The following is a 16,434-nucleotide window of genomic DNA, read 5'->3' as shown; positions in this document are numbered from 1 at the left end:
TGGGTTTTTACTACTCTCTCAAAGAAAACTACTGCAAACACAGAAGGTTATTTTCATTAAGGATCTGAACAGAAAACCATAGCAGCTTTGATGACTGTCCGCATGCTTCATTGCCAAGAGAATAGTGCTATAAGCATGAAACAGTTTAAGAGCTTCTCCTATGTATGTGCTCTAAAAATTTTTGTGTGCATGTTAGTGTGTGAGTGGACAAACTTAATGTGGATTCAAAATACATTAGAGGATGTGCAGTCTGAAGAGCACATGCAAAAGTTGGTTTATTTTGGTCCTGTGCAATGTCTCTTGAAAATAATAATAAAAAAACAGTATTGACAATAATTTTTAGGGGAGAAAATCACTTCTGATGTTTTTCAATTTAAAAAAAAAAAAGTTGTATGTAAATTTATGTATGAACTAAGCAGGTGTATGTGTACATGTTTCTTTGAGAGAGGAAAAAGCCTATCTGTCTAAACCAGTGGTTCCCAAACTTTAACAATTTATGACCCCCTTTCAAATGTCAAGTCTCGCAAACCCCCTCCTAAAAATGAATATTTCCAGGGATTTTCTCCTTTACCTGAGTATAAGTTATAAAAGCAGTGATCTTGGAAATATAAAATTTGTTTTTATGACATGCTTATTACACATTATTTATTATTTATTTATCATTACAGTATTTTCATTACATTATGAAAATGGCAACACTCTTCCAAGATCTCACTTTTGTAGTTTGTATCACTTTGAATAAGCCTGTTATAAGACAAGGCTCCTATGTTTCATCAAGGAGTATCGGATGTGAAACAGCATGAAGGTATTTAAGAAGCCAACTCAAAGAGTTCCTCCTACACAAACATTCAGGTCTTGAGCAGTCCAGGCAAACAACGCATGTTACAACAAAGCTTAAACTTGTTCTTCATAATAATTTAAAAAACAATACTAACTGCCTGCCTATTTAATTTTAAAAACAGCAAAAAAGATCCACCTCCCTTTCCATTACTTATAAGAGTCTTGAAGTTTAAATCTCCTCAGTGTGGTAGATATGCTTGCTTTGATTTGGTTAACTCTTGGAAGTCCAGACGCTCCAGGCTGTTGGCCCCATGCTGCCCAGGGTCCCTAGGGACAACTCTGTCCACCATCAGGGAATTTTTCCCTGAGAACCCGCTGTATCATTTCACGAACCCCTGGTCTAAACTAGGAACCACTAAACTAGAAACCCCTGGGAACCACTGGTCTAAACTAAAAAAAAAAATCAGCAACAGGAACAACTGGTTTTAATAAGGATAAAATCCTGAATGTAGAAACTGGGAAATGACAAATATTAGCTAGAATAACTTGTCTTTTTCTAAAGGAGCTAGATTTTTTTTTTAAAGTTTTATGATCCATCTTGATAAATGCCGTTCTGTCTGTATTGCAGCTCTGAATTTTGAACCTTATGGATTGTCGTTTACTTCAAGCATGTCTTCATCCGGCTTCACTGGCCGGCAATCTCCTGCTGGTCTTTCTCTTGGGTCAGACATGTCTGGTAATAGTGCCGAGATAGGACAGAAAGAGTGAGTTATTTGATCTTTGAACTCAAATATAGAATTTCTTGTGCAGTTAAACCTATGTTCTTGTCAGGGATTGAATTTTTACTACTTGTTTAATCACATGGGACTTAATTTAGAACAGTGACTCTCAAAAACAGCTATTGTGCAAAAAGAAATCACTATGCTAATCCAGTCTACAAAAAAGAAATAATCAAGGATACCTTTTTTGACAGATTAGCTAGAAGAAATTTATGCAGTGAAAGTGCAAGCTTTTCTGAATCTTACTCTTCAGACAGTACAAAACTCTGTAATAAAGGAAATTTCCTTGAGTTTCAGAGATCCGTGAATAATTATAGTTTCACACAAATTAGTTGTTTATTAAATGGAACTTAACATCTTTAAAATATCATGGAACAGCTGGAGGTTCCTTATAAGTACTGTTGAAGAACTTCTGAAATGTGAACGTGTCAGAAATTCTCTTTTTATTAGCACAAGGGAAAAGATAAAACTCTACTCATTCGTTGCACTTACAGCCATAGAATATTTACAAGTCTGGCAAGTCTTGTGCTTTATCTGAGAGTCTGTCCAGAGTGTTCAAGCAGATTCTTGTGCTGGTATTAGGCTCTGTTGGTGTTGAGGTTAGTTTTAGTTGAATAGAAAATTAACTCATCTCAGATTTTTAAAATAAAGTCCAAACATACAATGATGTGCATCGTTTACAAAGTGCTTTACATCTTCAAATACGTTACGGGTTTTCACTACTAACTAAGTGCAACACTCCTATGAAATAATGTATTCCAGTCTCACTATACTTCTCATCCCTGGCTTCTCATTGAACGCCCTGTCAAATTCTAGATCCCATTCCCAATCTTCAAAGCCTTACATGGGATTGGCCCAATTTATCCAAGGAAGTCCTCACTCTAGATGATTATGATCTGTTAAAACAATTCAGTTCCTCTGGAACAACAGAAATCTTAACATCAAGAATGAGACGTGTGTGTGCAGGAATCAGTTTTCTCAGCATCTGGCCCATGTCTGTTAAATCCCACTTCCTGGATCTTCCTCACCTTTAGTGACGCCACCTAAATTACATATGGTCAAATCTACAACCACAATATTTATAACAAGTGAAGGAAAGAGAGTTTTTTGTAATAGCTGATGTATATAAAAACCTAGATAGCTGAGAGCAAACTGGGCATAATATCCACTTCTTGCTTATTTCACAGCAGGGACTGAGTGTGTATTTGCGTGGTGCTTTGCTAGTAGCAGAGAAAGTTGCTAGCATGGAATGTCCATGCAGATAGAAGAAGGCTAGTTTCTATTCTCCTGTCCATTGGGATGTTAGAGTGCAAAGTGTATGCAAATTTACAGAATTCTCTGTAAAAATGGCTTTGCTTTTTGGAATAGCACTTTCACAAGCTGACCCTGCTTTATTACATATCCTTTTAGGACCAATTGTCTGAAACTTGATGGTGTGAGGAAATTATGGGGGAAAGAAGGCTATCTCCCAAAAAAAGAGAACAAAACAGGAAAAGAAGATAAAACACAACCTGTTCCTCCAGATAGCATATTAATGGGACATGTAGTCGATCCTCCTCTGATGCAGTCTGAGCAACAAGTAGTCAGCCTTTCAGAGGAAGAAAAGGAGAAGCAGCAGCTAGCATCAACATTGTTTGTTGGGCTAGGGTCAAACAGCACTATCAGTCTGGTAGGTGATTTTTTTTATAAATTACAAGTTACAAAGTTTACAAAATAGCTGTATTTAATTACAGTTATTTATGTACAGCTGCTCTCAGATCAGTGTTCAGTAGTATTTAGAATGTGACATGAATTAAAAAAAGGAAACTGGAAATAGCTGTCATTACCTAAAGAACCTGTTTATTGGGGCTTCTAAAAAGAAAGGAGCAAAAAATACTTAAAATGACAGATTTAAAAATCAAGCAACTTCTTCGGTTATTAAATGCTTTGGAATGAATTGTCCTGAGTAGTCAGAACTCCCCTGTTTCACACTGCTCCCCTGTTTGCTTGCCCTGCCTCCTCACAAAGCTCAAACTATGCTAAGCTTCCCAAGTATTCGCTACCTTTAACCCAGCTTCAAAGAGCCATTGGAGGTTGCAGAGCTCGCATACCTGGCAGTACGGTAACTGTTTTCCATAACTTGTGCCTGGGTGTGGTAGAATGTGAGACGTAAAATCACTCACCATTCAAAGACTGTTCTACTAGTGACCTTTATCAGCACTGCTTATTCAAATCTTAGTATCTTATCCCTGATTTTCTGCAAAGTCTGTGTGTACATGTAGATACTTTTCGACAGAAGATAAAGAATTTCCTAATTGTACAGGAACCACAATGATGCCTGCACTACTGAACAACTCCAGTACCCTCAAAGTACACACCTACCTTGATAGAGCACGACCCAATATAACACGAATTTGGATATAACGCGGTAAAGCAGTGCTCCGTGAGGGTGGGGATGCTCACTCCGGTGGATCAAAGCAAGTTCGATATAACGCAGTTTTACCTATAACGCAGTAAGATTTTTTGGCTCCCGAGGACAGCGTTATATAGGGGTAGAGGTGTAACTTCTTAAGTGTCCTAAGCAGTGTCCAGTGCATATTGTAAAACAAATTTTTATTTAAAGGTCACCTCTGTTGGACAGTTAACTTTTATTTGCCCTTTGTCCCTGGTCCTTCCAGACAGGCTTCACTCTGTTAATTAAACCAGTCACCAAGTCAAAGAAAAGAAATAAATGTAAAAATCTCTTCTGTTTTTTTTCTTCAGATGGGGAGAGCAGACACCATCACTCAGAAGTTAAAAAAAAAATCAAAAATAAGTGAAACCCAGAATAGCGAAGAAGCATCTAGCTTCCAAAATACTGCTACCTTGCCTTTCAGTCCTTTACCTGATACAGCTCCTAACAACAACAAGGAAAACTTTCAGGGCAATGAACATCTCAGATTAAGGAAAGTCTCACTGAGTTCTTCCGAAGTTTTGGAAGCTAGTGTATCATTTGATACGTCTCAATCCCTAACAGAAGCTGGACTGGATGAGAAGCTTTCAAACTGTAGACTATCGACATCCTCTTTGTTTGCTGATAGTAATATTGAAGTTTTTCAGCCTCCCCAAAATGTTCCAGATATAGTTGCCAGTAAGGCCCCCTTGAGTCTTTGCTTACCAGAAGAACTAGCTGGTCACCCTCATTCAGAAATAGTAGCGCTTTGTAGCCGTGACATCCTGACTGTGTACTCATGTAAAGTTTGGACAGATGACTGTTCACTGCTTGTCCTGTTTGTTGCCAACAACAGCACCTCACCACTCAAAACGGTGAACCTAGTGTTTGAAAGTACAGAGCATTTTAAGGTAAGAAAATGAATTGTTGTTTGTACAATAGAAGAGAACCATTGGTTTCCTCTGTTTTTTACTTACGACATACAGTGAGTTTTTCTTTTCAGGTAGTTCAGACAGTTGATAAGCTTTTAAGGAATCAGACATGTTACTCTTCTTGTCCTCATGTAGTGAGGCCAGTCACTACATGATGTTTTAGAGATTTCTTTAGGACTTCAGCTACATCTGGGATTTGTACAGTAACTCCTCACTTAAAGTCGTCCTGGTTAACGGTGTTTTGTTGTTACGTTGCTGATCAATTAGGGAACATGCTCATTAAAGTTGTGCAATGCTCCCTTATAATGTCTTTTAGCAGCCGCCTGCTTTGTCCACTGCTTGCAGGAAGAGCAGCCCTTTGCAGCTAGCTGGTGGGGGCTTAGAACCAGAGTGGACCGGCAGCCCCCCCATCAGCTCCCTGCTCCCCTAAGTTCCCTGTGCAGCAGCTGCCCAGCAGGCTATCAGTTGCTGGCAGTTCAGCTGTCCCTCCCCCCACTGCCATGTGCGGCTCCTGCCCTCTGCCTTGGAGCTGCTCCCAGGAGCCTCTTGCTTGCTGTTTGGGGGCGGGGGAAGAGAGAGGGGGCTAATGTCAAGTTGTCCCGCTCCCCTCTGCTACCCACTTACCCCATCTCCATGGGGGGCGGGGGAATACGACAGAGCTCAGGACAGAGGGAGCTTCCTGGCAGCAGCAGCTGCTGTCTCAGCTTGCTGATCTGATTAAAAAGGCAGTGCACTTAGAGTGGGGTCAGCGTACTTAAAGGGGAAATGTGCATCTCTCTCTCTTTCACTCACACATGCGCACGGTGTGTGTCTGTCTGCCATGCTGTCTCCCCTCCCTCCAGTCCTGCTGCCTTGTAGAGTGTGAGGCTATATTAACAACAGCGGGTTAACCCTTGAGGCCTCAGCCAAAAGCTAGTTCATCATTTAGCAGTAAGGCATTCCCTGGGAAATAGCCCACCCCTTCCACCCTCTGACTTCACCACCTCAACCAAGCTTCACAATCATCATCGCTGTGTACAGTATTAAATTGTTTAAACTGTATGCTGTGTGTGTGTGTGTGTGTGTGTGTATGTATATGTATATGTATATGTATGTATGTGTAGCCTTGTCTGGTGAAAAAAATTTCCCTGACGCCTATTCTCCCCCCGCCCCTTTACATTAATTCTTATAGAGAAATTGGATTAGTTTAGCATTGTTTCACTTAAAGTTGCATTTTTCAGGAACATAACTACAACGTTAAGTGAGGAGTTACTGTATATTGGTTGGTAAAGGAAGATCATGGTAAAAAACGGTTAAGGATGTAAAAGAAAAATCTTATTGATTGAACCTCAAACCTTTACATGTGTTAATTAATCTAAGGGTATGTCTACATTTGAGCTGGGAGGGGTACACATACCCACACTGGCTCTGCTTGAGTGACTGCTTAAAAATAAATGTGTGTCCACAGCAGTATGGCTGGCTGTTTGGGTTAGCCTCCTTGTGTACGTTTGGGTATGTACTCAGGTGGCTAGCCTGAGCCGCCAGCTGTGCTGCTGAGAACACACTGCTACTTTTAGGCACTAGCGTGAGCAGAGCTAACATGGGTGCATGTTTGCAAGCTGGGAATCACACCTCCTAGCTCAAATGTAGATATACCCTAAAAAATATTTATGGATTGCTATAAATGTCTGTGGATCTTGCTATATTCCAAGATGTGGCCATTCGCACATACCTGAAACATGGTTAGATATGCTCAAAATGACAGTATATGTCAGTGATACTATTGAGCATTGGATATTCAATGTTCATAAGAGTGCTGACTAATCTATAGAAATTGTGTCCTGTTTGAAAGCAGAAGGGTAGACTTTTGAGGTAGGAGGGGAGAGGGAATCCACTGAAGGGGAGTTCAGGTACAGAGTCATGAAATCTGTTTCTGCAGCGGTCCATTGCTAACTGGATCAGTGGAAATAAATAAAAGGCTTATTAGAAGTAGCTTTAACAGGGGGCTGGTAATGGATTTTGATGCCTTTTTCCCGTAGAATTTCTGGTTTGAATCATGCTAGGTTGCAGCCATCACATATCTAGTTGGTTATGTTGTTGTTAGCTGACAAGTGTCCATACCACAGACTGCTACCACAGTTGGCACCTGTGCGGTGGCAGAGTGGCAGTCTCAGCAGAGGCCAAAGACTGAATGTCGATGGAAATGGAATCTTGCAGTTTCACTGTCTGCAGTGTGAACTTGTTTTGAGGATAAATCAAGGCTTTCAGTTTCCAGGGCTGTCAGTTCAACAACTTTCCTGAGCACTAAATTCACTTTGAATAGTTAGTCAAAGTGTATTTCTGTAAAACTTTACCATTAAACCCAAACCAGCAGTACAATAGTCATGGGTAAATTTACAATGTGGTAGATAAAACATGCAACAGTATTATGGTTCTATTCAGCAATGATGGAGTACAGTGGGAGCAGTTCAAAGGGCATCCTCTGCTTACAAGATTTCCTGTTTACTCTCTGCTAAAACAAATGGCTATTTTACAATAAAATCCTGGTAGAGAAGTTGAGTTGACTGTTTGGAATGTCATTGTTTGACTAGTGAAACTGCCATGTGCATTTTCACAGAAGTTAAATGTAATTTAGTGTGCATGTTGGGGTGGGATTGTCCTTTGTGATCCTGATCTCACACCTAATGGAAATCGGGATTGATGCCATTGCAGTCAATTAGGTTACATGAGTGTAAGATCAGAATCAGTCCTGATGTGTTCAGGGATTGTAAACTCTGGATTAGCAATTTCTAGTTGACAGTAATCTGAATATTTTTTATACCTCTTAACTTTTTTCTTTATTTGTAGATCTTTGAGAGTCTTAGCTGTCATTTTCCTGTAATAGAAGCTCAAAGCATAGAAAGCTGCCAAAAGTGTGTGCAGTTGGAAAAAGTCTGTACAGAGGGCATTCTCTCTGGCTCCATTAGTTATCATCTAGAGACGGATACTCACCTTGAGTTTTCACTAACTTTCTCACTGTCAGATTTCATCAGGTAAGTCACTGATAAAATAAGACTGTTTCAAAAAATCTGGTATTGCAGTCGAAGTAGTAAATAGCACAGGATGGCTCAGGAGGCCGATGATGGGAAATAGAGGCTTCTGTCTGTGGGCTGTTGGTTTTTAATCTAATTCAGACTGGTAATGTTAGTACAGTATGTCACCACTTGTTAATGGCCTATTAATATGTGAAATAAGTGTGTTGGCATTAGTCTGGTTCCTAGAGGCCAGTAATGCCATCACAGATCCCCCCATCATCACAACTGGCTCCTTCGTTGACAGTCTCAGCAGAAAGAGCCTGGAATGAATACGCATGGAGACTGAGCAACCTGCTCATCTTTAATAATCATCTGTCCATGTTTAGCATTCATAACAGGGGCAGTGTAAGGAGGCTAGTACAGCAATTACTTTGCTGGCCTAGTCTTATAAATTGAGGATTTCAGAAATGAGGAATGTTAGTCCAACACCTTCAGTGAGCATTAAAGTTCACATTGTTTTCATGGCTTTAAAAATTATATACATAGTGACTTTCACAGGCTTTTCTGCTACCTTCCTTTTTGCTTTTTAAATGTATATTTGAGATAGTGAGAAGTTGTTCTGTTGTAAATTAAGATGGCATGATCTAAATTCCTTGCATTGTACTACAAGAGAGACTGAGATTAGTAATTCAGGCATGAATCTTTTTCTCCTCTTCTTCTCTCCTCCCTCTTCCCCAACTTCTCTCTCCTTGGAGTTTAGGTTTTTATTCCAAATAATTAAAAAAAAACAAAAAAAAAAACTTGTCTCAAAACCACACTGTAAAAGATTAACTCTATTTTGTTCCATACTAACACTTAAATTTTGTTTAGTATCCACTACTTATTTGCTGCCATGGAAAATATGGTATTTTGTGGTGATACAAGGCACTTAGTAATGTTGCCACAAAGGTTTTGGGTAGTAAAGAATGTTAATACCTCTGACTGCAGAAGATAGCTTAGCTTAGTTTTGGTGTCTCCCCAAATAATTATCTTTAGAAAGGATTCAATTACCTAGATTATCCAAAATATTGATTTCCACTGAATTATGAATTCAAGAGCTAAGTACAAATCCCATAAGACTACTGAATGCTTTTTCACTTGGACACATTCACTGGAAATATGAAATATTCTTTTGGAGTGTTGAATGAAACTGATTGGACAGAAAGGATGATACAGGCATGTTGCTTCATCAGAAAGTGAATTGTAAATCTTTGAAACTGAGTGAGTTTATTTTAAATGCAGGGACCCAAATTGTGTGAGAGGACTGACCACTTTTACTGTAAAAACAGCTCATGCTCTTTTATTTTTCATTCCTGAAGTAGTGGAAGTGACATTTTGCGTTCAAGCAGCCAGTTTGTTTTTAAATTAGACTTTGTACTTGAGAGCAACATTTATAAGATTTCCACAGTAAACTCTTTATTTCAGGTGCTTATAACTTGGCAGTTTAAGTGGCATTAGTCTGAAGTTGGTCAGCACTAATGTTTAAGCTAAATTATCTTTCTTAATTTAATTTTTTTTGGTAATGTTTTAATTTAATTTAATTTCTGTAAAAAGCAATTCAGGCTCTTTGTATTGTGGAGTAGAAGGGTTGTGTTTCCACAAGTGCATTTTTAAAATTGTTTGTTTGCTTTGCTATATAATGGTTTTCAGATACAGATTATTTTGGAGATCAGATATATTCAGAATAAATACAGAGGTTGTTTTACTCAGATTTGTGTTAAATTTTTTTTCAGACCAATGAAAATTACCACTGAAGACTTTGGGAGACTGTGGCTGTCCTTTTCTAATGATGTGAAACAAAATCTAAAAATGTCACCTTCTCAGGGATCTCTCTCAATAGCTCTGAATGCCCTGAAGCAGAAACTAAAGCTTCATATTGTTGAAATAATTGGTGAGTGAATTAACATTTATATTCTATATCTTGGTGCTATAAGTGCCCATGGTTTTGCACAGCACATATGTTTTTATCTTCAGTGCTTCCGAAAATAGATATGTTTTCAGAAGTATTTTGAAAGAGGTGAGGGAACTGGCAGGCAAGCTTTGAAGGTTTGTGTGAAATAAGGCATGAAATTGGGAGTGACAAGGGGGCTAATTAGGAATGATGTTTGGTGAAGCATGGGATGAGTTGGAGGTGTGAGAGAAGAAGAGGGCAGAAAAATGTTACATTTGAAAGGACACTTCAATTTGAATTATATTTAATATGAATTGCAGTTATTTCTTTTAGTTTTAAATTTATTTGTTGCCTTTGTTGTTTTTAAGGTAACGAGGGAATAGCGGCATGCCGGCTACTTCCATCAATCCCCTGTCTGCTGCATTGTCGTACTCATGCAAGGACACTGGCACTCTGGTTTAGATCCTCTTGTTCTGCTCTGCCAGACAGTTTATTGTATCAGTGTCAAAAGGTGATGGAGGAATCTTAATTGCAACAGTGCCTGCTTTTCTAACCTAGTGGTGTAAAAATAAATTCATACAAAAAGACTTACAGGGTTACACAAATGTTTACCAAAGCAAAATGAGTTAAGACGATACTCAAAAGTGGTTACACCTTTTTTCTCCCCCTCCGAAACTGGCATATGCCATATGGACTAACAGGAAAGTAGGATGATCTACGATGTATGTGCCTGCAGAAATGTGCTCAGGATTGTACAGTTGCTGACAAATAACCCGATGAAGTATTGCTAACTGTTTAAATGAAATGTATATTTCTTAGTTTATTGTAGATGATTGAAAGTATTTATTTTCTATTATGTAATTTTTGTATGTAGCAACCCTTTACTCTTAGGAGCAGCTACTTAGCACTAAATATTATTTTAAGGAAAACATTACTGCTATGAAGTCAGCTTTACTCTAAAAATGACTCAAATGCTTGTCTGTAACATTACCATTTACTTCATTTATGAGCTTTTTCTAAAGCTGCATTTTAAGCACTATTGGAAACAAGCCCATACTGGCTGTTGCATGTTGTATGTTATCTTACCACAGAAAATACAAGTGCATGCTTCATAATTGTTTCATTGGCTTTAATTGGTCAGAAATACTGCATGGGATCTTTCAGTCATTTACCAGTTAAGGATTTGACTAATGGTGTCCACACAGTCTTTGGAAAATGGGAGAGGTGTCTAAAACTGGGAGTTGGGTGGTGATAGCTGAATTGGATGGAGATCCATTGCTATCCAAGTCATGTGTATGGTATCTGCGGGTTCTTGTCATTTTCATTTTATTCCTCTTCTTCACTTGCCTTTGGTAGAAGCCTGTAGCAATCATCAAAAGAACTGTGCATGTCCCAAAGAGATTTTTCAAAAGGATAGTAGAGGAACATATTAAGACTGGATTTATCATAGATGTGTAACAGAATTGAAGGTGCTGTGTATTTAATTTGGGCTGAAACATTTGAATTTACTTTTTCTTTTATAATGCTAATTATCTATTGATTGGTTATCAGTCTTTGTGAATTATTGCTTATACATGGTTTGGACGTAATTGTGTGGTTATGAATCTCTCTAAAGGCTTGTTTGCACAGAGCAGCAATGTGCACTGTGGGGGTGTGATTTCTAAAGCGCACTAACTGGTCCAGGTAGATCCTGCTGGTATGCACTAAAAGTTCCCAAGTGTGTTTTACTCTAGTGCTGCTTGAAACAGTACTACATTGAAGTGCATTAGGGACCTTTCAGTGTGCACTGGTAGAGTCTACACAGACCAACTAATACACAATGTGTTAGCGAGCTTTCGAAATCACACCCACATAGTGTACCTTGCTGCTTTGTGTCCACAAGCCCTAAAGCTTAATAGATCTAATCAGCCTAGCATGCATGCTGTGTGTGTCTGGATTGTTTCTCCCCTTCTTTGCCACTACCATTCCCAAAACCCAGCATCTAGGCCTTGGAATCCTGTGATCTGCATTTATTTTAGATCACATCACTTTCTCGCACAACTTTACAATAATTCACAAGTAGCTATTTTTTCTTTAAATTGAGAAGAATTGACATTTGTGCAAACAATGCTCGCAAGTGTGGCATACAAAATAAATGAGATTCTACGTCAATTTGCATTATCCTTATGCTATTTTTATATTGAAAAGGAAACCTTAGGAGGTATCTTAATATTCTCTGTTTTCATCTGGCAAACATCAGTGTTGGAGGAAAGAAAAGTATTAATTGTTTTTATTTTGCCTCATTTTTGTTAAATGTTCATAAAATCATATAAAAATGTAATTTTGATACACCAGTGATTAAAAAGATTGTTTTAATAACTTCTTTTAGAGGTTAAGCCAATTGTCTTATATTACCACAGGTACTATTACATAAGAAAAGATCTTTTGGTCACTGCTATTACAATACCTCTAATTGAGGGATTTATTAAAGTGCACTAAATCTGTAAATATATTAAACATTCTGCATATATTAAATAATGTATATTTAATGCTCTGGGACAATTTGTATGAATGAAAGCTTATCTTCATTTCCCTGCTAGTACAGAATGTAAATCAAGTTGGGTGCTATAATTGGATTTCAGTGTATTATAAAAAGTTACAGTAATATCTGTTCTGGCCTATGCATTTTTTACCATTTCTTTAATGGGATGTTGAGTCTCTTCTGATATGAAGCAAACCAGTAATGCCTTCTGTTTACTAGTAGGTGTGATGCTCCTCTTTATCCTTTTTTCCACCTTGGTTTGTTTAATTTAATCATATAGTTAATGCACTTTGAGCTGTAAATATGCAGATTCTGAGAAAACAATCAAGGACCTTATGTTGCTGTTACATAAAGGGGTTTGTGTGCTTGTATCTGAGGTACAGCCTTTATTTTTAGATTGTCCACCAAAACTATTGTGTTAATCTCTCATTGTGTTTACACTTTTCTGTAATTTAATAATGTGCGTGTAATAAAATCTCCAGCCCAGTTTTACAGCTGTTTTAACTGGACATGTGTCTTTGGTGCTGTGTACCTTAACAGTGGTACTATTAGAATAATGGCATTTAATATCATTGAAGAATTGTTCCCCAACATAGATGATTTGTAATTTAATGGCTGCAGGTCTAGACTACCACTGCCAAGAGATTAAATAAAAGACAGAAAAAATGCTCTGTCTATACTGGCAAGCATTGTGTACATAAAAATTAAATGAGATGTGTTAGCAAGCAGAGGCAGAAGTGCCTGTTTTTACAGAATTACAAAAATGTACATGCTGAATGACAGAGTACTAGCCCCCATTAGGATTGTTCTCTCTCAGTGCAACAAAATAGTGACAAAGAACGTAGCATATGTATTTCACTAGGTTTGCTCACCATGGCAATTAGTAATGACAAGTATTCCAGCTTCAAGTACTGTATACAAAGTGTAGGTGTCACATTACCCTTGGGTCTATTATTTCAGCAGCATTTTTTATCCCATGGCGTCTTCATATCGTTTTTGGAATTGAGCCACATGATGATCTAGGCACCATAGGAAAACTGTGTGGTTGAGTATTCATGCTTTCATCATTCGTAGAGTTGATTAGTGCAATGGTGTTATTGCCTACAAAAAAAACTTGACAATGCTTAGGCTGTTGGTATGCTGTGATCACAGCCTATCTTGTGGATATTGTCTCATTGTATCCTTGTACTCCCCTGTCTACCTCTCTTTAGGGCTGGGGCTATCAGCTTTGAGCTTGCTGTTCATATGGCACATGGCTGCTAGAGTTTGGGGCTCGAAATCTAGCCCTGAATGCATCTGTTCTGGAACAAGTCAGTTGTACCTCTCTGCATCTATTTCCTGATCTGTAAAATGGAAGGTGGTGGTCAGATGGACATAGTGGGGTTTATTTAGGTCAGTGGTTCCCAAACTTGTTCCGCCGCTTGTGCAGGCAAAGCCCCTGGTGGGCCGGGCCGGTTTGTTTACCTGCCCCGTCCGCAGGTTCAGCTGATCTCAGCTCCCAGTGGCCGTGGTTCGCTGCTCCAGGCCAATGGGAGCTGCTGGAAGCGGCGCGGGCTGAGGGACATACTGGCTGCCGCTTCCATGGGCCTGGAGCAGTGAGCCGCGGCCAGTGGGAGCCGCAATCGGCCGGACCTGCGGCCACGGCAGGTAAACAAACCGGCCCGGCCCACCAGGGGCTTTCCCTACACAAGTGGCGGAACAAGTTTGGGAAACACTGATTTAGGGAATTCTACAACAATTTATATTGTCCTTACTCTAATTTTTATAATGAAAACCTTTTAAGAGGTTAAGAGTTCTCACCTGGCAACCACATCAGTGCAGTAGGGAAATAAATACTCTTCCTATTTTATTTTGTCTTTTGTATAACACTTAAAAGATGCTCTACAAAATAATATAAGTATTATTATTTATATAATTCCAGTTTTAAATAGCCCACCTTTGTTACTCATGTTTTGTACTGATTAATTCACTATGGTCCCAGCTGTGAGATTTGGAAACCTGAGCCTTTATAAGACAAAGGAAATTTTGCTTTACCTGTTCAAGTTCCCTACTTTTAAAAGGATGTAGACACGAATCTGTTCCACCCGCTCATATTTTTTTTAATTAGGTAGTGCAAACCACAGACATAGTTTCTATATTAAATGTCTGGTTCTTCTTCAAGGGCTTCTGTGTATTCCCACGTGTGAGAGCCAGCCTCTAGAACTGAGGTGCAGAACTATATAAAAAAGCAGTGTCCACTGCGAGGTGCCAGGAGTGTCTCTGTTAAGATGATGTAATCACTACTTCTGTGGAAGGGAGCACACCTCTTTCTTTTGCCTCCAACGCAGAGAGCTAAACAACACTCTCTCATATGTCTGCAGGCTAATTAGTTAGCCTTAGACAGACTTGGTTTGGTAAGATGGTGCTACAATCCATTTCTGCCTAGAACACCTCGCCCACTGTCCTCTGCAGGGCACTGCTTGCTAATCTCCCACAAGTGGGAATGCCCAGAGGCTTACTAGTAACTTCCTCAAAAATTGCCTCTGTGCCTTCAAACTACCCACCCGCCGCCTTCTGTGCCCTGTAGTGCTGTGTGTCGCAGGACTCTGTGGCTAGGGAGAAGGAACCGATGTGTGGGAGGAGTTATATTCCCATATTTAGATTGAGCAGATGACTTCATCCTAGTACAAGGGCACTCCTGCAGCCCCAGCAGATATAGCATTTTTATATAGTTATGCAGCTCAGCACTAGAGGTGCTGTGCTGAAGAACAGCAGTTACTAGTAAGTAACTCATGTTTTTTAAAAATGTCTTCTGTGTTTCAGCAATATCCTAGAGTTATTGCAAGTTTAGAGTTTATGGGCAATTCTGTGACAGAACAGTCTGTCCTGTGCTTAACAATCTGATTGACAATTCTGAAGCTGCCACCATGCCTGTGGAAGGAAGGAAACCACATTGTGCGGGTTGACAGGACATAAAATAATTGTAAGGTGAAATTCTCTCTCTTACTGGGCACAGGATTTCCCTTTATTTCTGCTAATTCCCCTTTCGTCTCACCTGTCACTCTCCCCAAAACTAAGATTTGCAGCCAGTGGAATGAGAGGGAAATATTTTTTTAAGATAATGTCTGAGACCCATCCATCTAGTGTCCATGAAAAGAGCATTAATGCAGCTATAAAGCTACAGTTGCCATTGCAGGCTGTGTAGTCTCATGTGAAGGCAAAGCAAGAGAAAGATAGATGGCATTAGTGTGTACAGGATATAGGAATCACTTCACATGAACTTTCTTCCCTGGACCCGCTCTGTAACTCCCTGCTGCAGAGATTTGTGTTGTCAGCTTCTGAAAGTTTAAAACCAGGGGGCAGTAGACGTGTGTGTCAAACCGAGCACTAATAATGTGCTTAACCACCATTTACAAGACTATCCATATTCGAATGTGGCTGTATTTAAAGCTTATACACTTATCTTTATACACTGTACTTTTTCTTGCATGAGTCTGCATTTATATGCACATCTGCATTTGACCTTTTCCTTGTAATTTATTGGTTTATTAGCTGGCATAGTACAAATTATTTCTAAAAATCCCACAACCTACATACTGCATTCACTTTTCCTAAGAATCTACTGGAACACAGATTCATAAAGATGAATAGATCTGATTGAGAATTTACCTGGAGGTCAGGAATAGCCACCAGGCCTTAATTTAAAATAGGGATATTTTGCTGTGTCTTGTAACGTGTGCAAAACTTCAATGTTGTGTCTGCATTTTAGCACTTATGCTTGAAGAATCGTCTCAGGCTGGCTTTTAAAGCTACGTTGTAGTTAGAGAAAATGTAATTATTGACCTGTAGGATTTTGACTCATAGTCTGACTGAACCAGGATGACACAACTTCCTTTTGGTGTTTTATTGTAAACTAAGGGCTCTTTGACATTTTTTGCAGGTTGCTACAGAAACAAAGACAATGAAATCTTTGCAAATTGGATTTTATATACAGTGTACATCAGAGGGCACTGAATATACTTTAATTGTCCCATGTAAATAGAACTGAGTTATAGAGATGGGAGAAGTTGAACGGTTTTCTAAAGACGACAGATATTTTACAATGTTTAG

The 16,434-nt window shown here is 39.0% G+C and overlaps 1 protein-coding gene across 4 annotated transcripts in view; it reads left to right on the top strand.

Annotated features, from left to right (window-relative positions):
* AP4E1 (adaptor related protein complex 4 subunit epsilon 1) overlaps positions 1–12,154 on the top strand; it is a 73,842-nt gene extending 61,688 nt beyond the window's left edge. For all 4 annotated transcript variants that reach the window (XM_044979158.1, XM_044979159.1, XM_044979160.1 and 1 more), the window contains 6 exons: positions 1,409–1,544; positions 2,970–3,228; positions 4,302–4,880; positions 7,728–7,912; positions 9,667–9,824; positions 10,193–12,154. In XM_044979158.1, the coding sequence (XP_044835093.1) occupies positions 1,409–1,544; positions 2,970–3,228; positions 4,302–4,880; positions 7,728–7,912; positions 9,667–9,824; positions 10,193–10,353 (1,478 nt within the window). In that variant the 3' untranslated portion in view covers positions 10,354–12,154. The remainder of the gene's footprint in view (positions 1–1,408; positions 1,545–2,969; positions 3,229–4,301; positions 4,881–7,727; positions 7,913–9,666; positions 9,825–10,192) is intronic.
* The last annotated feature ends 4,280 nt before the right edge of the window (positions 12,155–16,434 follow it).

This window comes from Mauremys mutica, chromosome 11, assembly GCF_020497125.1.
Source record: "Mauremys mutica isolate MM-2020 ecotype Southern chromosome 11, ASM2049712v1, whole genome shotgun sequence".
NCBI classification, from domain to species: Eukaryota; Metazoa; Chordata; order Testudines; family Geoemydidae; genus Mauremys; species Mauremys mutica.
Note: the sequence above shows the minus strand (reverse complement) of the source record. Positions and strands in the feature narration are given on the sequence as shown.